General features: G+C 45.9%; 2 protein-coding genes across 2 annotated transcripts; both read left to right on the top strand.

Annotated features, from left to right (window-relative positions):
- Nucleotides 1–7,645: 7,645 nt before the first annotated feature.
- prdm1c (PR domain containing 1c, with ZNF domain) lies at nucleotides 7,646–14,825 on the top strand. The gene is made up of 7 exons (XM_053882077.1): nucleotides 7,646–7,849; nucleotides 8,646–8,894; nucleotides 10,050–10,169; nucleotides 10,932–11,184; nucleotides 12,537–13,510; nucleotides 13,600–13,728; nucleotides 13,806–14,825. Exons 1-7 carry the CDS (start codon nucleotides 7,823–7,825, stop codon nucleotides 14,361–14,363), a joined length of 2,310 nt encoding a protein of 769 aa, XP_053738052.1. The 5' UTR covers nucleotides 7,646–7,822; the 3' UTR covers nucleotides 14,364–14,825.
- A 2,081-nt stretch (nucleotides 14,826–16,906) lies between these two features.
- xkr5a (XK related 5a) lies at nucleotides 16,907–23,022 on the top strand. Its single transcript, XM_053882116.1, has 7 exons — nucleotides 16,907–17,137; nucleotides 19,253–19,436; nucleotides 19,502–19,686; nucleotides 19,758–19,970; nucleotides 20,043–20,212; nucleotides 20,364–20,475; nucleotides 21,218–23,022. The coding sequence occupies exons 1-7, from the start codon at nucleotides 17,005–17,007 to the stop codon at nucleotides 22,156–22,158; spliced, it is 1,938 nt and encodes a 645-aa protein (XP_053738091.1). The 5' UTR covers nucleotides 16,907–17,004; the 3' UTR covers nucleotides 22,159–23,022.
- Nucleotides 23,023–23,322: the final 300 nt, after the last annotated feature.

Here is a 23,322-nt window from a genome sequence, read left to right as displayed (position 1 = left end):
CATTTCCACATTAATATATATATATAATTTTATATTTAATTTTCTTCAATTCACGGAGAGTAGTTCCTCCTGAACAGAAGCACGCAGCACTTTGTCTCATTCAGTGTCTTGCTCAAGAGCACATCAGTGGTCAAGCCAAGCAGATCTGAGTCACTCTGCCAGCTGGTTAATCACAATGAGGTTAGAAGAAGAGCAGATATGAAAGAGTTGGGAAACAGGAAACTGAGAATCTTGTTTTGGTGCGACAGACGTGAGTGGTTGTCCGGGGAGCGATTCCCTGCAGGACATGAGAAAGAGACTGTGCTGCGTGTCCTTCCTGAATGACGTGGCCTGCCATGGGTCACTATTGCTGGGGAATCAGGAGGAAGACGAAACAATGCAGGAGTCTTTTCATACGGTCAGGTGTGGCTCCTGGGGGGCCACACTTCCTACTCCCACCCACCCACATTTTTATGACTATTAGTTTCGTAGTTACTTTCTGTTCATTTATTTATACTTTTTTTTTAAAACCAAAAATTGTAGCAAGAGGCAAAAATAAATATTTAAATTCTAAATTTATGTATAAACAGTTTAGAAATATTCGGAAACTTTTGGATGAAGAACGGACCAGGCAACGAAACAAGACGTCTCTTATTGAGTGCAGATGTCAAAATTAATATAATATATATTCATGCTTCACGATCACAATAATATAAATGTTTTTCTTTTAGATTTTCCATAAATCAGATTTTTTTTTTTTTAATGTAACAAATTTTGACTGAGACGTATATTTCTTTTTTATGATGAATCCACCACACAGTGAAATGGAAGTGGTGCCCTGAATGCATTAATGCTGAGTAGCATAAAAACAGGTTGTGTAATACGGAACAACCTGGTGAAGTTGCGCATGAAAGCGAATGTCAAATCACACTAAATTCGACAGTGAGCTCCACCAACTCTTTCACACATCCTCCGATAAATTGATGATCAAACAGAATGTGTGTGTCAGATTTGAAATTCGAGGGTAAGGAAAGAGCGCGGGTGACGCATCGCCACGGAAACCCAAACCTGTCGCTGCTGATAAGGAGGCCAGGAAGCAGAGACTCGAGTGAAACGCAGACTGATGTGTCAAAACATGAAAATTGGCAGGTAGGTGAAGAATTCCGCTTCGCCACTCAGGCACCAACGCTGAGGCGCTTTCTGGTTTCAAAATTGTAAACTTTGTCATTTGCATATATCACTCATGTCGTCATGGCGAGTCATGCTCTTCTGAACGGCTTTGAAATTCTATTTTTTCCCCCCTGTGATTACTTCAGCTGAGTTATTCTATGACGTTCAGTTCATTAAAAAATACTGAGTGGCTTTTCTTCATGTGCCACATTTGTGTATTCATTCTACTGTATGTACTACTATATTTATAACAATGTTGTCGTTTAAGTTGCACTTTTCATTTTGAATATTTTTTTTCTCTTTTCCTCACAAACTACCTAATTTTTTAAAACAGAAAAATCACAAATTTTTATTCATCTCGTTTTTTTTTTTACTTGAGGTTTTACTCTGTGATTTTTTTACCTAACATTCCTCATTTTTTAATGTTTTTCTTTATCATTTTAACAATTTCAAAAAATATTTCTACAACTTTTACCTCAATTTCTCTTATTCAATTATTTTATTTTATCTATTTACTTAACTTTTTGTTGTTTCATTGTCTGTTTTTTCATCATTAACATTATTTCCTTGGGTGCACATTATATTACCTTTGATATTATTCTTTTTCATTGACAATTTTATTTCTAATTAAAGTTAATGCAATTTAAATTCTAATGTACACATTCTTATTATTATCTTTTTTTTTTTACTAACAAATAACCATGTACTACACTGGTTGCTATGCTTCCTAAATGTCTGGAGTTTTAGTTATTTTACTGTGAAATATTATATTTATTTATTTTTAATCTCAGTTTGCTTTATGTCCATAAATGTATCTCAGTCATGGTCACGTTCAGAGTCAGTGTTTGTGTTTCACTCCTGCTATCAATGTCTTGTTTTGCCGTCTGAAAGTTGAATCACTATTTATATTGAACTTCTTACTACAAATTACAACTTGGTTGTGAAGTAAATCCTCAGACAAGTGACAGCACTTTGGGTAGCACGAGAGATGAAACCAAAAATAAAGAAGGAATCCAGCTCTCTACTGGCATCACACCAGACTCATAAATGTCAACAGAGTGGCTCATAACTGATTTCAACAACACAGAAGAGACTCGACCAGTTGAGCTGGCGACGGTTTTTGTTGTGTCTATTAGCTGACTGACATATCCACCGCTGTCCAGCACAAGTACAGTGTTTTTGTCTTTATCTCAGTGGGTGGCTTGTCAGTATTCCACCAGACATCTGCAGAGATGTGCAGTAGCATTCCTCTGGGCCCTGAAACTATGATAATAACCCTCGGCCTGTCAACAGGAGATCATGCACCAGCGGGGAGAGGAGGAAAGATGGTCGGTGGGTGGTGGCTTCAGCACCTGAAAGAAGGTAAAACCAACCTCTGATGTTGCTGTCCTGTTATGAATAAAGATATGACAGGGTGGAGGTGTCGCTCGACGTGTTCCTGAGGTGGGAGCTGGGAGCAGCGCGCCTGTCAGGAAGTCCTGCGGCTGACAGGGCGACGGCTGGGAAAAAGCGAGAGTGACATTGATGAGATTAGGAGGCTGTGAAGAAGATCGTTGTGATAGAATGTGAAATATTCCTCCCCGAGTCGGCCGTAAAGGCCAAAACAAAGGCGGAGGTGAGGCTGTGTTAAACATTTTCAGCTGTAATGGGCTATAAACCGAGCGTCCTCCGTTGAGATCATTGTTCTCGTCACGGGGGAGGTGACGGTGAGGCCACGATCGGCTTTAGTCTCGATGCGAGAAATGACCCAAGGCAGGTACAGAGTCATGGGTGGAAATTACAGGGCTACTGCTACCTAGACAATTAGCATAGAGCCCAAAGGCATCTTTAGCCAAAAACACAAGCAGCTCTCCTTCCAGGAATGGACAGCTAAAAACTGTCTTCTGGGGTTTACAGTAAAGACGCGAAAACAACTTTTTTTTCTAGTTTCTAGAGCTTGTGCCGGTCCAGTGATCACAGGGGAAGAGATGACTTGTCATGTTATTCATGAGAGACCTTTAGAGGCGACCCAACGTGTGCGTCCTGCCAAGTTCAAGACAAGTTCGGGGCTCAAAACCGGGGTTGGGTTTTTCCACGGGATTTTGTTGCCTGCATCTGGATCCTCGGTATGAGTCGGACGTAAAAGTACAAACTCATTTGCTTGTTTAAAACGTGTTTGTAGCAGCGTCACCCCTGAATATCACTCTGAGCACCTGGGGCGGGGTTGTGTATTGGCAGGAATCAGGCGATACGACACCAATCCTGATACAGGAGGGACGATATCATGCATTGCTAAATATGACGTATACAAGAAAAGGAAGGGAAAGAAATCTCAAGCAAATGGTTCCAAACAATCGACATTACCCGTTAGCTATAAGCTACATTGGTGCACTGGGTTCGTCGGTTTATTGTGTTCAATGCTATTTGATTTACAGACAGATGTGCTGCCCTTTGAATGCCATCTTCTCCCAGACTGAACCATCGTATTGGTCAGCTGATGCTAACGTTTCAACCCAGGCTAAAACAGAGATCTCGCTATCTATTACAAGCAGCTGAAGGGGGCTGACAAACTACTCGCTGCCAACCAGTGGTCAGAAGCTTCAATATACTAAAAAAATAGTATTTATTTCCTAAATATATGTATAGTGGACGTCAAATATTCATACAGTATTGGGGCATCATGTACAGTGAACCCTTGCTAAAACACGGTTCACCTTTCCCGGCTTTGCTGTTTCACAGATTTTTTTTTGTGCAGTTTTTTTAATTTTTTTTATAGTTTTTTTAGTGCATTGTGTTCTGCATCCTGATTGGCTAAGGGACTAACCAACGTGAACAGTCTCCGCGCCTCGTCTCTGTACAGCTTGCCAAATTTACGTTTGCAATTTTACCCCACGATAAAACCCACAATGTCAACGAAACGTTCTGCACCGGCGAAGGCACCTGAGGACGCGCCCAAAAGGAAGAGAAAGATGCTAAATATCGCAGAAGAAGTTACACTTCTGGACATGCTGAAGGAAGATTGTTGAGCGCCGTTACGGACTAAATGAATTTTCGGTTTTTCCATAAAGAAGGAGGAAAATAACAGTTTTAACAAGGATGCAAAAAGGGTTGTAACTGTCTGCAACAAGGCCATTGTAAGGATGGCGTCTGCTTTAGCTTTGTGGATCAACGACTGCAGGAAAAAGAACACTCCGCTGGATACGTTATCCGCACAAAAGCTAAAAAACGAAAGCACAAAAGCTAAAAAATCAAAACCTGTTTTGGTCTTTGGTTTCGTTGTATATGTAGTTCAGTATTGTATAATAACTGTAAAAAATAAAGCTGACTGTTTCACGGATTTCGCCTATCACGGGTTCTTTTTGGAACGTAACCCTGTGATAAATGAGGGTTCGTTGTATTGCGATATTTGAGTGCATCAATACTTTCCCACTGCTCATCTAGAGCGTCACTAACATTATGGCAGCGTCTGAACGCCACTTGTTGAACACCGCTCAAGTTTGTGTCGACCCTGCTGCGGTATGGAATCTAATTTGCCTTTGAAGAAGCTAATAGCAATGCTCTGTTTCAGTGAATACTTTTTGTGTCCTCCTGACAGTGCTCCAGTCCGTGGCTAAATTTGTTGACCACCAGACTGTTGTCGGTCGGCATCACATGCTCAAGGTCGCGAAGGCTGTGTGTGGTTCAGGTCCGAGTAACGCACGCGCCTCGGGGGGGCTGAATCATACGGACATCCTGTCGGACGGTTGAGCCAGACGCTTCCTTCGCTAATGTTCAAGAATTGAGCCCGAGGCGTCGTCTTGAGGAATATTACTGATGTTACTCTCACTCCTGTCTCAGTGGAGACACGGTCGGGGAATTGTCTGCCTCAAAGCTTGTTCTTCTCGTCCGGCTAACAAGTGAGTTTACATGCACTTTCCACCTCTGGGACGGCGAGTGTCATGCGTGCGGAGACCCAGTCATCAGCCTGCTATTCTAAGAATGTCCTGTCAAATATGAGGGTGTCCAAGGCGGCGATCCAGCCCGGTTCATAGAGACATACACCCACGCCTCATCCAGGTCCATGTTGCCACATGCGAGTCCCTCACACAACACCAGAGAGGAGCAGAAGAAGTGTTCAGATACAGAGGCATTAGAGAGGAAGGAGGCGGAGAGCACGGCTGAATAGAAGGTGATGAATGACATGACTAAAGGCAAGGGAAAAAAAGCGAAACAGTGACAGAGAAGTGGATTTTAAATTACACGGTGGCTCATGTCAGCAGCCATAATTAGTAGCTTAGTCAGGTGTGGTGAGCGGGACAGGAAGACGGACCAAGCACGACAGAAACGGAGAGGGGTCTGCGAGGAAGCCAGTCGCATACGGGCCACTGACAAACACGCAGCGACATACGAGGCCGTCGCGTGTCGAGCACGTGCACGAGCCGTCTGAAAATTCCGACAATTCACCAGCGAGGTGGCAGCCTGCCAACTCAAATGTTGACGGTGGATGAAAGAGCGGAGGGGAGTGGGGTGAACGGCGGGGCTACATGACCTACATGACAAGAATCCGCACACTCCGGAGCTCGTCCCCACTGTGCAACAGAGAGAAACAGCTGGAAACAAGCAGCCGTCTGACTTCAAACACCAGCCGCCACGGTTTTACATGCACTTTCATTTGGAGTAATGGCAGTGAGAACACAAGGAAGCATTTGTTGCTTGTCTATAAAGATCCCTGAACTCTTTCCGTGCTTTGAATGTCCACGTAGAAGATCCCCAATCATCTGTAACTTTGGAGGATGTTTGGCTCCATAACCAGACGTACGTGGCCAAACAAATAAAAGCCTTGATACGGCGCACAAAACACTTCATGGCCTTCCCTAAACTTCCCTCTTCTTCAAGTTTCCAAATAAAAAGCAGCTGTTTTTAAAGCAAAAATAAGCCATTGTTTTGTTGAAGGCACTGTGGTACCAGTTCCTCCAACTTTCTTCAGTGAGTATACAAGCTAGTCCCGAAACACTACTGCCACCTGCTGACCCATCTAGATCAACTGAAATTGACTTTTAATTCTATAGTTAAAGTTGAATAAAAGTATGACAATAAAATGAGCAAGAAAAAAATCCCTATCTGGGAGCAACGAGCAGCTTGCTGGAGGTCTGCGCCCTCTGAGTGCTTTTCCAGTCAGACTTGCCTTGCTATGAAGGCGGATATAATGTGTCCATTTCCAATCAAGGTACAATCAGAATTCCAACGTGCTCCGCGTGCTTCACTCATTTAGGGTGTGGCGCACTCTCGCAACCTGTTTAACATCCAAGTAACGGGCAGTACAGTTCCTCAAACATTTCCTTGAAGTGTCACAACAACAAGTGAGTAGCACATTTCACATCCACATGCACTTGAATGGATGGCAACCTGGGGTCGAACACAGTGTTTCGTACAGTATAAAAACTGTTGTCACTTCACAGGCCAAAGAAACTTTAGAGCTACTTGAGCCAGCGACGCAAGCAGCCGAACAGAAACCAAAACAGACAATAAACTTTCATCGCAGACATAAACAACGAAATGACTCGACTTCCGGTCGACGTGTGTTCTCGACAAACATTTTGTTCGTTACAGCGGCTTGCCGACGTCAAAAAGCAGATGTTTTTGGACAGACTGTGTCATCGGTGGTGATCGGTATTTGTCGCATCTATTTATGATGCAGCTTGATCTCGATAAGACAAGTTTCACTTTGAGTCACAGATCGAAAGTGAGTTAAGTGTGACTGACTGATTGTGCGATTGTTTTCAAAGGGCGAACACAATAACGTTCCAGCGCACCTGATCGAGGTGATATTCATCTTCTGTTTATTTGTAACCATCAAAATGTTTTCGACAAAACAAGACATTTTCCGTGTTTCTTTGAGGGAAAACCACACGGACAGTGTGACTGAAAGTTCATGAGCGGAATTAAGGGGAGAAAATGTTCTTTTCACCATCCGAAATGACGCTTCGGTCAGGATTTGTGTGCGACTCCTGACAGTCCAGACAAGCCGTGGCACTGTGGAGCACCAAGCTTCCCTGTAAACTTGAACATGGCCCTCTCAGCCCGGTGCACCTTGGACTCTTGAGGATCTACATGACTACTGGAAAAACTCCCGCTAAAATGAAAAACCCAAACATACTGAGTCTTGCTTTTATGTAAAAGGAAAACAGATTACATGTTTACCACTATTTACGAGCCCCCCCCCCGCTCCCCTATAAGCACATCATCCTGAAGGTATGTCCATGTAGTGAGTTCTCCACAATGATGTCACTGCTATCACCTGTGCCGAGCTTTCCACCAACCGCACAGGTAAGTCTTTCCCCAGTCAGAATGACGGATGAAGAGACTGTCAGAAAACGAAGATGTATTCGTCTGATCCGGACATAGCTGTGTGACACCTCCCTTGGAGAAAGCCTCATGGCCTGGGGGGGAACAGCGCGACACACACAAACACACACTCCAAGGAGGAGTCATGGGGCAAAGAAGAGCAGGGGGAGGGAGTACCAGAGAAAAAAAAGGAGTGCAGCTCGCTCTCAAACACACACCTTCACGACTCCTGAGTAAGAGTGACACACACTCAGTTGAGCAGTCACTCACACACACACAGGATATTGAGGTTCGCTGAGAGACCGTGCGAAGAGCGAGGGACTGGACGAAACCGCGCACAGCCACTGGTTGCTTTCACTCAAGCTGCCTTATGTGTGGCTCCTCTCAAGGCTTAACAGTAAGTGTCCATCATCCTATACAACTTCTCCGGACTTGTTGGTGCTTTAAATCGTTGCGGGGTCTAGATGCATCATTCTGAGACTGAAAAGTCAAACCACCTGGAGTTGCATTTGTAAAACGCCCCGGTGACTTGACTCATGACTAGATTTGGAAGATGTGTTCTGCTGTGTCACTGGGTTCAGCGGTTTCGAACTGAGCTGTCACACTTGTGACACTCATTCTGTGGTGACACACTCTTGAGAACAATATCAGGGAAAATTGACTGCATCAAATCTCCAAAATCCACAGATGTGTTTTCAGTTATCAGCCGGCGCTATTAGGAGTCAGCACTTTTTCAAACGTAAGCCGTTTATTTCAAGTGAAGATCTTATCTTTTGCTATCTTAAACAGACAGGAAAAAAAGTTCTGTGAAGAGATACCAGAGCATTGTATTTGATAATCACATTGTTTCGTTCTGACTGACAGTTTCATGTGGTCACCTCATGACTCAGGTGGCGGTGAAGCTGACCGACATGTTCTCGAGTGAGGGAGAAATAACAGAGAAGAAGGGGTTGTGCGCAGTGTGAGAGCCAAACCTCTTTCAGTTCAGAGGAAGTCTGGTTGATTCAATGGAAGTGCTGGTTTCCTTGTGAAAGTGGTTCTGCTGCACACAGGAACCCCCCTTATAGCTACAGGGTAGCGACAGGATGTGTGGGACAGTGGGGGCGAGCGAGCATGAGGGTCCTACTTTGAAGTTTGTTTGTCCGGTCCGGTGATATCATTACGTGCTGACTTGTCTTTCGGTTCTTCTCCAGGCCACCTCTTCTCCGTGCAGCTCTGTCATGTTGACATCTGAGGCATCCCCGCAAAGCACAGGGGTCATTGTGGCAGTGGAGCCCGAGACCCTGGATTCTAATATGACCTCGTGGACTGAGGTGGACTTTGAGGAGAAGTGCACCTACATCGTAAAGGACCAACCTCAGGAGGAAGAGTCTGAAAACAAGACCAGGGCAGAGAGATCCTTACCCAGAAACCTGTCCCTGAAGCGCGGCGTGAACTCAGAGGTACAGTGTTTTTGCTGGTTCTTTTTAGAGGCAGAGCTAATTCCGATTATTTCCTGACATGTTTTGCGTCACGCCGACATCCTCTCGTCCCCTCATCCATCGTCAGGCGGGAAATACTTGACTTGTTGTTGTCTAATTTCAGCCTTTCCTCTTACTTTGTATTTGCTGAGGCAAACGGAGACAATGGCCGAGCCCCTTCAGCACACAGCCTCGGGTCTTCATGATTAGTAGCTACCACAGATTCCCAAGCCTTTGTCCCGGCACACAATTACGCCGTAAAGTCAACCGCTGGCACCCCACCTTATGGATAATCTGGATTAAGTTTGCGACATTTTATTTGCACACTAGTGGTTTATGGTTAACCTGACGGGGGGGGGTCACAGATAGCGAGATAGACCAGCTTGTCTTCAAGCGAGGAAGGCTTCCTTTATGCGTGAGGGTTTAGTGTCGAGGGTAGTAGTCAAACAAGATCAGAGGAAATAGCCCGGCCGGGCGTCTGCCGCAAAATACCTGCGCAACAGCATTGACCTTCTAATAAAGACCGTCTGCAGACTGGTTGACACCAAAGAGGATATGTTACAGTGAGGCGCCTTAAAGGGACCCGCGAGGCAAAGGCACCTCCGACACAAATTAAATATCCGGATAAATTGTGGATGAATTCAAGAGAAAGACCCTCCACTTGCAGCCCGAAATCCTTATCATTGCTTAAAGGGATTTATTCTCGGAGCTCAAGGTGTATTCGGCTTAGTCGGGGGATGCCCGTGACACCTTATCCTCTGATCCCCGCCCTGAGGGTGTGAGACACGGGGGTGAGTTTCACACCTGGAGGTAGCAGAACAAGAGTAGTGGTGAAATTTTAATATGGCAGAGAAACTTGAAGAGTGATTGGCTTATGAAATATGCAGCATGTGAAGGAGAGGCCGCGGTTCTCCCAAAGCCGAAGAGAAACACTGTTGAGAAGATTTGTGACGTGATCGTCACACTCTTATTAGAACCAATTGTTTTATTGCTCATTTCCTCTTGCTCAGTGAACTGACCCTCTTTTCCTTTGTAAGATAAGCAACGTTATTCCTAGAATCTTCCTCTTTATACGCACTTCTGATCCTTTCCAACGAACAAAACGTTTCATGATTCCGTGCCTTCTGTTTCCAATAGGTGCTTGGAGTGTCCAGCAAGGAGTTGATACCTAAAGGGACGAGATTCGGGCCACTAGTAGGGGAACGATACACGGACGAAACGCTGCCACGAGATGCCAACAGAAAGTATTTCTGGAGGGTAAGTGAGTTTAAATGCCAGCTAACCGTGCGGTGGGCCTGAAAGTGAGTTGCATAGATATACATCTGTTTGCTGGTTCACACACACACACACACACAGAGACAGCTGTTTCGTTTCAGTGACGTAGCGATTCTCGCTGAGCTTCTCACTGCCAGTAAACACACAGTGCTCATGTCTGCGCTTCCCCAGGCCGACTCTGACTAAGCAAGGAAGTGGGTTTGAGCCTGAGAACTGTTTTTGCAGCATCAGGCCAGGCGTCATTTCACGTGCGGTCGGGTTCGCACATTTAAATAATCACGTTGGCAGCAATGTGTTAGCAATCAGGAGATGAGCTGCCACGTCTTGATGGAGTTACGTGGCTCCAAAGGCTCGATCACTCCAGCGGTCCCTGCATCACTTATCACAAAAGTCTCCTCCAAACGTTTGCTATACTTTCAGTTTTGGTAGCGGCGCTCAAATTTCAGACGAATGACCATCCTACTTTCATGGTTTCATATTAAAAGGCCTGTTTTCTCATAAGAGAAAGGTTTCAGATCTAACCACTGCGCCTTTGTCGTTGCACCACAGTTGAGGTTTGAGGTTCCTTGTGTCTTATCTAAACTTTTTTTTCTCTTATCAACATGTCTCCTGAGGTTGAGCCAGACTCACAAAATTCTGTGTGCCGTGCAGCATTAGGCGCATATAATATCTGTTGTACCAGCACATGAAACCTCTTGCTGTCACACACATTCCAGTAAAGCCTCAATTCTCTGACTCACTCAGGTCTTTTCTGAGGGGCACCTTAACCACATCCTGGATGGTTTAAATGAAGAGCAGAGCAACTGGATGCGGTACGTCAACCCGGCTTGCACGGTGGAGGAGCAGAACCTGGTTGCCTGCCAGAATGGTTTGGAAATTTACTTCTACACCATCAAACCTCTTCGGCCTGGCCAGGAGCTCCTGGTGTGGTACTGCAGTGAGTTCGCCCAGCGCTGCAACTACCCACCCCTGGGACAGCTGGCGATGGACTCCAGCGGTAAGTGTTTGCCGCACTTAAACAGCCTTTCCTGTGCCCAAACTTGTCATTGTAAAGCAAAGTCCCAATCAAATACCTGGCCCGATGACAAACTCTTTGTGTGGGTGTTTAAGAAGTTACTCAGTTACGCCCACTGCCTTTTGTTCGAGCGCAACACAATGGAGGAGAGTTGAGTCCTGAAAGCAGAGAGGAGCAGTCTCCAGGTGTAGGCACAGTGCATCTGTAAGGTGACACCAATTTTAGGACTTGGGGCAGTGTTTCAGTTTCCCTTTTTTACTTCACATTGAAACACAGCTGGCATCCCAGTGACACACGGAACCTTTGCAGACAATTAAAAACAAGGCTGCAAGCTGACAGTCAGCGCCCACCAAAACATTCATTTAAATTGATGTTCACACACTCCCACACGCACACACACAAAGGAGTGTCTCCATTGCTGACAGCTTTCTGACGGCTCTTATTTATTTGGCTCTTAAGGAGGAAGTGCTCCAGTGACTACTTGAACTTCCTGACAAGGCGATCTGCTGACAGATTGATATCTCACTGAGTGTCTGCTGTTTGTTTGCTGAGAGTTGGCTAAGAACAGGGGGAGGGTAGCAGGGAGGACGTAGTAGATAAGAGCTGTCTTTGTGAGTCAATTTGAGGAGTAAAGTTTAGGCCTTTTTAACCGTCTTCACCTGTCCCGGAACTAGCTCGAGTGCTCACACCTCGAGTTTAGAGATACTTAAAGTCAATTTGTTTCGCAGCTCAGGCGAAAGGTAGTGAATCTGTGTATTGTGGCCCCTTGTGGTTGGAAATAGCTGCAGGTCTAAATATATCCAACCTATTCACCTCTGCTCACCGCTCTATCTGCATCATGATCGGACACAGACGTTGCTTCTCTTCAGGCATCTGCTTTCATAATAGAGGCGGGTGCCAGAGCTCAGGTAGACACACCTGATTTAAACCCGAGTTGATCTCGCTTAAGCCCACAGCTAAAGAGGGTGAAATGAAAACCATTATTTCCCCGACACTACTGGCATCTCTGGGCTCCTACATCCCAAGATATTTCAGCCTGAGGCACTACACCTTCTTAATTTGTTAAGAACAGGTGCCTCACAATTTTATCCCCCTTTGTGACTTTGAATCGGTCTACTGCACACTAGACCTTCAGGACCTCTACTTCTCCCAGTTATTGTGCTTATGATTTATGGTAACAGAACTAGACTTGAAGCACCAAAATACTAGTCAAAATGTCTCTACAGAAATCCAACTTCTATTAATAAAGCGTGCCCTTCGAACCTGCAAAGTTAGAGTCTTGCTGATCAGCCTTACTAAATTGAAATTAATGTGCTCCCTATTTCGACCCACAGAACAAAGCCAAACCCGGAAGACGGGAGGGAAGCGAGGACACAGTGTTACAGAAATACTCAGAGAAGAGCCAACAAAGACCCACCACAAACCTATGGATAGTCCTCTGTCACAGAGAAACACCTCTGTTTTCCCATTTTGCCCTCAAGTGGTTTACCCAATCCAGTCTCACTCAGATTCTTTCCACGGTCACCTGTACGCACCGTTGCCATCACTGCCGCCCTGTGGCCCTTCTCCTAAAAGGCCCGCCTGGAGAAGTCCTGTACCATCGAGCTTGCACTTCAGCTTTCAACAGAGTCCTGTTATAGTTAAACCTTTCCATGACCAGACTCTGCCTGAGCGCATCTATCCCGATCTGAGACAGGCACCCTTTCTGCTGCCTCACTATTCCCTTGGTCTTAACAGCATCCTACCTCAGCCTTATACCTCTTATAGTGATCGCCATAAACCGTACTTATCTATGCCTTCTCACTTGCTGCCTTTTGACGGATACTCACAACTTTTAAATCCTTTATCTCATGGACATAAAGACTGCAGAGTTGCACTGTCAAACACAAAGCAAGACCTCATTCTTTCACCAACTGGTGAACAGAAAGACAACAAGAACCTCATGTTGAAGACAAACTACCTCAAGAATTCTACTGATAATCTGCCAGTGCATGGAGACTCCCCCAGTACGTCCACATCCAACGCCAAAACAATGGCCACTTCACTCTGCAGGGCGCAGCCCTCTCTAACATCAGGGGGGCGCTCGCCACCGGCAGGCACTGCCGCCTCTTCGGACTGCCTTCCTTCAAAGCCTACTTCTGCCATCCAGAGCAACACGGAGGATGCGATGGATCTCAGAAAAAACAGACAAGTGGGGCAAATCATTGGATACAAGACACTGTCCTACCCTCTCACCAGGCAAAATGGAAAGATACGATACGAGTGCAACGTCTGTGGAAAGGTCTTTGGGCAGCTGTCAAACCTTAAGGTTGGTACAGAACTTTCATTCAGTTTAAAGGTTGTAGAGTGTATGTCCCTGTCAGTTCAAAATACTAACTTATACAATGTGTTCCTCAGGTCCATCTGCGGGTACATAGTGGAGAACGTCCCTTCAGATGCCAGACCTGCAACAAGAACTTTACTCAGTTGGCGCACCTACAAAAGCATTACCTGGTACACACGGGAGAAAAGCCTCATGAATGCAAGGTAGTGGCACTTCTCTCCTCTCCCAAGCTTGTAAAACAAGTGGAGAACTGATGTAGCTTCCTTCCGTTTCCTTTCAGGTTTGCCATAAACGATTCAGCAGCACAAGCAACTTGAAGACACATCAGCGACTGCACTCAGGCGAAAGGCCTTACCAGTGCAAGCTCTGCCCAGCCCGCTTCACTCAGTTCGTACACCTGAAGCTCCACAAGCGCCTTCACACTGGAGAGCGGCCTCACCGGTGTCCTCGTTGCCCCTGTGCCTACCTCCACTACTGCAGCCTGCAAGTGCACCTCCAAGGCTTTTGTCCTCTGTCCCCAAACGCCTCGCACAGACACTCCCCGGAGGAGCTGCATCGTGTCAACTCCGAAATTGAGAGGTTTGACTTGAGCGAGGCAGCAGAGCAGCTCGAGGCCATGACTCCGGAGACCAAGATGGACAAGGTTGATGTCATCGAACTAATACAGAACATGGAGGAGCAAACTTCTGGACTTTGGGACGGTGCCCGGGGTACGAATGATCTGGGCACTTTCAAGCCAGGAAAGAAGGGCTCCCTACCTTTGCATCCGACAAGCATCAAGCTGGAGTCAGGCTGCATGTCAGAGCCCAAACACAGCCTTGCTAATCCAGCTATATAATCCTCACAGGTCAAGTCAGCAGCTGTCTGTTACTGCCCCATTTGAAGTAAAGCCTTCTCTCAATCATAGATTGCCTTGTCCATACCGAGCAGAAAATGTAGCGTGTGAAGAATCAAATGTTGACCAGCGAGGCCTGGAAGACAGATCTTTATCATTAATTTATTCTATTCTTAATATGAAAAACTGCTCTGTGTTTTAATCTGTGTTGAATAAATGGAACATATTTCATAAGGCTGAGAGACCTTTTATTTCATGGCGTCATCATTCGAGATGCATGACTGGGTAGTTTCGGCTGTAGTTGACTTTCCCTCAAGCAAATGAGCGTTCGTAACGGAAACATCCTGTAATACGGTTTGAACGCCAATTACGACCGAGCCCAGTTCACACGAAAAACACAAACAAAAGCTGCTGAGGCATTTCCTCATAGCTTAATCAAAATCTTTGCATGTAGTTTCATTCTTCATCATCGGTGCAATGACAAATGATGCTTGTGGCTTTTCTTAAGAAAACCTCTCATCTCTGACTGAAACAGCGGCAGAGAGCTACTGACACTTTCATTCCTGGAGTACCTGCCCACTGCTGCTCTCTGGTCCTCAAATGACTACTTAAAAGGGTGTCGGGTGGCGTATTGTTCAGAGTGGTCATGTGATGATGCGCGACCATCCTGGGTGACGCTGATCGGCTGGCATGGGTCGCTTACTCAACCCATAAAACTTAGCAGTCATTGTTCAGCAGAGACGAATGACAACGCACTTCTAGGGTTTTTCATTTTGACGCAGTCGGTTTGCTGACCAAATATGATTCCATTTGCACACACAGGTGCAAAGGGGGTGTGTGTGTGAGATGAATGTCATCAAGAGTGGAAGATTGTTCGCATGTATTTCTATTTTAAAATATCACTCTCCCCTGTCACAGGCGAGTCAAACAGTGCAACAAGTTCATGTTGATATTAAACCTGACGTTCATGACAGCGAATTGTTTTTGGCCAACGCAGTACAATCCTATCATTGTTATTCCAAACGTGTTTTCAGCAGATAATTGGGTGTTGAACAACGTAAGAACCCACCAAAGCACTCAACAACCAGACGTATTCATCCCTTTAATCACAGTAAATACGGCCCTTGAACCAGACATCACTCGTTTATTGTTCATTTCCAAATAAGAGCTTTTTCGGCCGACAGATGACCCGACAAAAAGCATTTAATCCCATGAAGTAAGGGCGTTACAGAGAATTTAGGACTTGCTGAAGCCTTCGTGCCGCTAGTCACATGATGTTTCTTTTCACGAGAAAAACTAGATTCTGATTTACTGCTCTTGTTTTTACAGTGAAATGGCTGAACTATCATTGACTCAACAGAAATAACATCTCTTAAGCTCTACTTTTGAAGTATGATGTCTGTTTTAATGTCATTATATTTATGGAACGTTCTCCGTTTCCCCCACGTGAAGAACAGTCTGGTTTCCACCCACAGTCCTAAAATACGAGTAGGTTAATTGATGGCCCTGGACCTGGGCAAAGTCCCACAATCGTCACAAGGCCAGAGTGATGAAACAGCTCATTTGGAAATACTCCAATATTTTGTCTGCTTTTCTGCACGTAGCGCTTGTTCCACCAGTCTATACCACTTACATCTTCCAGGATAAGAATACATTTGAATGTTATTGTGAGTTCTTAAATCTGATAGTTTTTATCATACTCTCTTGATCATTGTTGCACAAAAAAAGCAAACTTGAAACAAATGTATTGCATTATTTCTATATATTTTAAGCCTTTAAAACACTCTTCAGGCTCTTTCTCACACTCTCCCGTCCTTAAGTATATCAAGGACTTTCACAGTCCAGCAAGCATCGTCCTCAGCTGCTGAGCTTCTGGGCCAGTGCTCTTTGAACTTTAACCAGTCACTGTCGGCCTTGGAACGGAGTCACAGTTTTACACTTTAAAACACTGCACAGAAAGACTATGAGCTGCCATTACACAGGGATGAAAATAGCGTGACGTGATTTTACACATGCTAGCAATAAAAACTATTTACTGTAGGGAGATGCCAAAATAAAAACGACTTTTGCTTGTCCTAATTTACTGCATTTATTTTCCATTTATAGAGGAATCACTCTGCAAAAAAAAAAAAAAAAAAAAAAAAAAAAAAAAAAATATATATATATATATATATATATATTTTTTTTTTCCATTTATTTCTTTATTTCTTTTGAAGAAATGAAGCGAGGCTGATTTACTCGGTGGTTCCTAAACATAACCCAGCCATCTTTTTTTGAAGGCTGACCTGTCCAGGATGCCATGCCTCCTGCCCTGGACAGCTGGGATTGGCAATGAGAAATAGGAGGTTTTACCACATGTAAGACATTTTAAATCGCACAAATCCTTGGTAAACACAACAATAAATAAGTAACCGCCACATCCAGCTGATATGATGTTGAATTATTGACATCGAAATATCGGGATACATGTGAGAGATGCATTATTCAGGCGAGGGGAAACCAGAGCGTTGACGGTGGACGATGGCCCTTTAAGTGACGTCACGTCTTTTTGACAGGGGGCAGGCAGCGGGAGAGGAGAGGATGCGGAGAGAGGCTGAAGGATGCCCCCAATAATGTCAGCGGCGTGTTCCCTCTCCCGCAGATCATGATAAACAGCTCCGGGCCGCTCGCCCGCAGGATGCCGTCGGCGACTCGACGCAGCAGCTGCTGGATCGCCTGGTGTCAGGCGGGGCTGTTCGGCGTGTCGGCTCTGGTGATCGCGGCCGAACGGATCGCTCGTAAGTGTCGGACCCCACGGCGCTGGCTGCCTGCTCGCATGTTGTATGAGGGCGAACCGCGTCTCCTGGCGCTTAACACCGCAGGTGTACTTGAAACGCGCGTCTGTCGTGCGGCCGCGCGGGATTAAGACTGCGATCAGCCGACATGCTTCGTGCTTGAAAACCGCCAGGTCAGATGATGCTTAGCTCAGATGTGAACAATGAGCGCGCTGGCTGAACGCTCCGTTTCATGAGGCCAATGTACTTGGGGTGACCCGGTGGAGTCCAGGGGTCAACCGCGAGGATCCAGACTAATGCTGTTAGAATCCACCTCCGCGGTGAAGCCTGCCCTTGCGTCATATCGTGCAGTCCCCATTAGCAGGTTGTTAATAGAACACATTACAGTCCCAGCACATCTGCATCAGTGCGAGCTTGAAAGAATCCCTGACTAAGCAGATCAATGGGCCTGGGACAGGAGAGATGATGCTGGAGGTGTGATCTTTGGACCTGCACGGCCCAAACACTCTGGTCTCTGTTCAGTTCTCACGATGAGAGCGGATTGGTTCCAGACTGGCCTCAGAAAACTTGGATGGAAAGTGTTGTCAAACATCCCACGTGTCTAGAGGAGCGGTCAAACTCATGGCCCGTGGACTGAATCCGACCCACCCAGTCATGGTCAGCTTTGAACACATGCACAAATTCAACCACTAAAACTTGAACTAGAAGCAGGCCGAAACGATGCGCTCAGGTTTTTGTATTCTGACTGGATGTTATGTTGCAAGCCAACATTATAACTGTTGACACTTCATGCAGAAGGAGGCGAATAATTGATGTATCCTGAAACCACACTGTGCTAAAATTAGCATCCAACAATAAAACAGGAGAGTGACGTCTGTTTTGACTTTTGCACACTACTAGAACAACAAAGCGGTTGAGACGAGGCTACGCAGCTAGATGTTTGATGTTGGGAATGCACGCTGCTGAACTGTGAACACACCGCGAGGCGACACTCATTGATTCAGAAGTGCTGATTTGGACTGAGGGTTAAAGTTCACCTTTTGATTGAGTTGATTTATCTTACACACAAAATATTTAAGGCGCGAACTACGTGTACTGACAGTCCCTGGCTGCGTCGCGCTTCACTTTTGGTGGCGCATCATGATTTCTCCTGAAGCGTGTGTAAAAATGATCAGTGGACTTTCTTGTTCAGAATATTGTCCAGTTCTGTGCCCTTCAGGTGTTTATTGTTTTTTAGATGAGTGAGACACAATAATCGAAGCGTAGCGTTCGATATCCTCTGTGCTAAGTGGCTTTGCAAAGTAGCATCAGTGAGACACCCGGCATGTTCAGTTTGCCTGTGATTTGTAGAATGAATTCCTTACATTAATATCTTCTAGAAGCCCCAGAGAAAGATGGTACATTAATGTTACAGCCGATGAACCCCTTCGATATGCTAACGAAAGGTGGAGCCTGAACATGGGGAGGGTTTAAAAGTCTGAAAGATATGAATCAATAAATGTCTAGATGCTAGGAGGTTCTGTACACTAACCCTGATACTACGCAAGGGAGTTCAGGACTAACTTCCCCTGCAGAAGACCAGCGTTCCTTATCGTCTTTGCTGAGGGAAACTGGCCTTAGTCGGATCCAACAAACCCTGCACTTCCTGACCACTGTTATTTTGCGTCTTCTGCACAGTCCAACTATCTGTCAAATTGTCCTTCCGGGATGTCGGCACAACTGTTTGCGAACACATCCATTCCAGCTTCTTCCAACCACCCCACCCTCTCGTTCGCTGTCCTTTACTTTGACACATGGATGAATAGATCCATCAATCCTCTCCGCCACAACTCCTACACAACGCTTCTCCGTTCTCCACTTGAACAAAGTAAGCGTCACTTCTGACCGCCGTGGAGAATGACGTGCGTGTCCCTTCCCTGTGTTTAAAGCAGCTTATATAACTAAAGTGAAACAATTATAGCCGCTCCAGTGCCAAAGGTCAGCTCATCATTTCATTGGAGTTGCCTCCTCTCAAGGGGAAAGGCAGTTCACAAGGACTTTGCTGGCCTTTGCAGTTTTCACTAGTTTCCTGCTCTCAGTTTCCGTTTCTGACGGTGGAATGTATTGGTGTGCTTGCAGTGATCTACTGTTTAGGGTTCTATCTGTGGAATGAAGAGACGCAGTGGGCTGGCCTCACTCTGGGACTCTTCCTGCCGGGCACAGCGGTGCAGCTCTTAAGCGTGAAGTGGTACTACGATGACGGCGACGACAGACGGTGTTACCTCTCAGTCATACACATCCTGCACTTGGGTATCTTCAAAAGGTGAACTCTATAACTTACCTGCGTTCAGATGTCATTTTTGTCCTCATGCCTCCCTCCGTTGGCAGGTTATGGGACTGCATGAAGTCCGTGTTGAAGTCCCAGGGCTCGGTGGCCGAGCTGGGTGCAGCTGTCATGCAGCAGGCAGATGTTGCTGCCCTTTGGCTGCTGGAAGCGCTCATCCTCACGCTGCCTCAGAGCCTGTTACAAGCATATGTCGTGGTGTCTACAGACGTGGGCATCGATTCTCCAGGTGGATTCTAGCATGTTCTAACTCCCTTCTTGGTGTCTCAAACCAACCATTCCCATTTTCTCCTCCTACAGTGGCCTATTGTTGTGGTCTTTGTGTGCTTTCCATATCCTGGGCTTTGGTTCTGTACAGCCGAGCTTGCTGCCTGATCCGACCGGGCCATCTTGCCATGCCTCCGGCCGCGCTGCTGTGCCAGCTGGTGTGGCGTGCCGGGATGCTTGGGGCCAGAGTGACCTGCCTCATGTTCTTCGCCAGGGTTTTCAACTGGTGGGTCTGCGGAGTCGTAGGTGAGCAAGTCTCCTGACATGGGTGGATCACTTGCAACCACTGCGTTGATATCTATGGCTATTGATCTGCAGGTTTCCATTGGCTGACCGCCTCCTTCTGGCTGGTGTCCCAGCAACCTGACATCTGCACCGGACCCTGGTGTTGGCGAGCGTTCAACGGCCTCATGGGTCTAGTCCACGTCTTCCTCTTTCTAAACGTCAAGGATGGACCGTCGCGGTTCCGCATGGCCAGCTTTTATGCGGTAAGATAAGAGCCGTTTTTGCACACTCACGTCTTACACAAACAGACTTGCGCACGTGTGCTGCCTGCATTGTCATCCTCACCTTGACTCCTCAGCTTTCAGTAAAGCTGTCTGCAAATGATGGATGGTGTCACCTTCTGTCCCCCTTCAGTTTATGTTCATCGAGAACGCCACGCTGCTGCTGGCAGCCTCTGACTTCCTCAGCGAAGTGTCCCGGGACAACCTGACATTGCCCGCGACTGTGCTGTGTAGCTTTCTAGCTGGTGAGTCGTCTTCCTTCGCAAATGAATTTCATTTTATTGCCTGTGATACAGGGGCTGTGGAACGACCATCTGGCTTTTCATTGTAGGCTGTGACACTTTCAAGGCGATTTAAACCGCACATAATAAATACATCAATAATACCTAATCAATAATGCGACGCATTCACCTGAATTATAAATGAGCAAAGCAATGTGTTAAGCTTGATGGATGGCGACACTGAAACAAATTACATAACAGGGTTGGGATTCCAACTGCATTAATATTTTGTGAGTTGAGCCGTTGTTCTTCTACAGTGAAGGTTGTGCCCGTGTGCTCGGTTTACAGTCTCTGTGGCCGCGGCGCTGATGGTTAAACTGATTCCAGAGGGCAATCCAGGACCCTCGCTCATAAATACGCGAGACAAACCTCTGAGTTGGAGTAGCATGTCTGTTTCTTGAGGGACATTTTATCTTTCTAAACTATCTGTGTCTTGGAGGACACTGAGCGCGGAATCATTCCTAAATATAGGTAGGGTAATTTTGGACTTGGCGTAGCACTTCGATTCATATCATAATCCAGTAACACTCAGTGGAGCTCAAGCTGAAGTAGTTCGCAGTTGCCCAGGAGAATCAGGATGGTGCCTCAGAAAAGCAGTAGCCACATTTTCATACCCCCTACATTTGGACCTGTTAGTGGGTTATGCTGGAGGATGGAATATCGATACATTATTTTAGTGACTTATATTCATACTTGCTGTCCACAGGCGTCTCCTCGCTTGTCCTCTACTACCGGTTCCTACACCCCAAGTCAACGGAGATAGCCCAAGGCTCCAATCACCACCACATGAGCAGCACCTGCATAGAACAAGGAGAGTCCTCTTTCTCTTTGGGAGACAAAAGCTTGCCGGCCCCTTCCATACAAAACCATGGCAGCCTCTCCTTATCGGGTGTTGCCGGTTCGCTTCTGGAGCACTCCGGTACATGTAGAGGTCGCCCCAACAGCGCATGCCCTTGCTACCACCACCACTGGCTCCTGATACGGTTGGCAATGAAAACGGGTGACTTGGGGAAGATCAACAGAGCGTATGGGGCAGGAGGTGCGGCGACAATACTGGACTTGGAGGAGTACAACCCAGAGTTTAAGAGTCACGAAGGACTAACCATCACAGCGGGAGGCAGCTGCGAGGGCATATCCATCTCTGAGTCACAGGGGAACGGCATTGTGCCACTTTCAGACTGCAAAGATGAGTTCCAGACGGTGAGTGAGCCTTCATCATTTGAAAAAGCAGAGGACGACAGCCTCGAGATGGAGAGCCCGCTGGAGTCCCCTGTGTCGGACTTCAAGCGCAGTTCACCGGAGGGCAAATCTGTCTTCGGAGACAGTCCAGAACCATACTTTTGCCCCACAGAGTCCAGTTCTACGCTCTACTTCAGCGCTGATCCTCAGTCTCCGAGCAGCGCCAGCAACCCCCGTCTGGACAGGGACATGGGGGGACTGGAGCAGGGCGTGTGTCTCAACTCTGTTCCGAGTGATCCGGCCCTGCACAGAGATGTCCGCGGACTTATGGGACGAGTTGGACCCCGATGCACCTCCACCCCCAGACTTGACTCTGGTGTGCTTGACTCGCCCTCCAGCGTGCCCCACCTCACAGGCCCCAGGAGGCAGCTAATAATGTCCCGACGAGATGAGGATGATAGTTTTTAACACGACCGAATCCGGGAAGGAGATTATCGGCGCGGATCTTAATTGAAGGGGATTTTGGAGGACTTAATTTTCAGCTGCTGGATGTTAGATGTAAGATGGAAGCCTGTCACATACTTCACCACTGTACGTCTATATTTAGCTCACTCTTGGACGGTGTATATGCAACAGATTTGGCGAGAGCGTCCAGATATCCTGTACCCATGATTATCATTATTCCGAGAGCAATATTCTTGCTATTTTTAAGCAAGTTTATTTCCCATCCAACACCAGGCTAAAATGCTAATTCGTGCAAACGGCGCTCATATTCCACAGTCTACATTGGCTCATCCAGTTGCCTCAGATTTTCGATTTAATGAGCTTTATATACCTTGAAGGTGTTAAAATAAGACTAAAGTTGTACTTGTTATTGATAAGAATGAAGCTATACAGGAGTGTCTTGTCATGTCTTCATTTTAGGTGCAGTTCACCACTTGTCGAACTTTTAAAAGCACAAGTTTCTTCTATGCTGTATGCTGTATTGCTGTGATATTTTCTATTATTGCTGTTAAACAAGCTCCTCGGAGAATAACAAGCTGTATTTTTTGTTATACATAAGAGTGCGGCTTCAATATCGACTTCCAAAAAAAAGTGTGCTTTTCAATATCATTCATATAATCAACAAATGCCCATGGGATATTTGTGATAACTTTTTTATGTGTTGATTTTTTTTTTTTTAAAGGAACACATCTTTTTTGTGTTTTCTGGTTTAAAAGCGATGATTTTCACAAACTTATGAGTGACTTAACGCTAAGTTTATACCATGATTGTCAGCTGTGACTTTTGAACTGTGAAGTGAAGGCCACTGGTGGCTTTAAATAAGCAATAAATTGCCTAAATAATAACCGTTTTTGTTGATGCTTCATAGCTCTGACTTAAGTTTTTGTCCTCAAATGTCAGCAATCTAAAATTGTTCCATGTTCCTGATTTTATTATCTTTATCTCACTCTGAGATAACGCTAGGGCGCAAGGCGTGTGACCAATAAGGATGGCTTCTGTGTTTACAAATGATGAGCCAGAACTCTTCTTCACAGCAGAACGTGCTATTATCATCAGTTGCTAGGAGACTATCACGTGACGCTCGAACGCCACAGTCCTTCCTGTTTCATAACAGCCATTATACAACAT

This window comes from Synchiropus splendidus, chromosome 12 (assembly GCF_027744825.2).
Source record: "Synchiropus splendidus isolate RoL2022-P1 chromosome 12, RoL_Sspl_1.0, whole genome shotgun sequence".
NCBI classification, from domain to species: domain Eukaryota; kingdom Metazoa; phylum Chordata; class Actinopteri; order Syngnathiformes; family Callionymidae; genus Synchiropus; species Synchiropus splendidus.
This window is presented reverse-complemented; position numbering and strand designations above follow the sequence as displayed.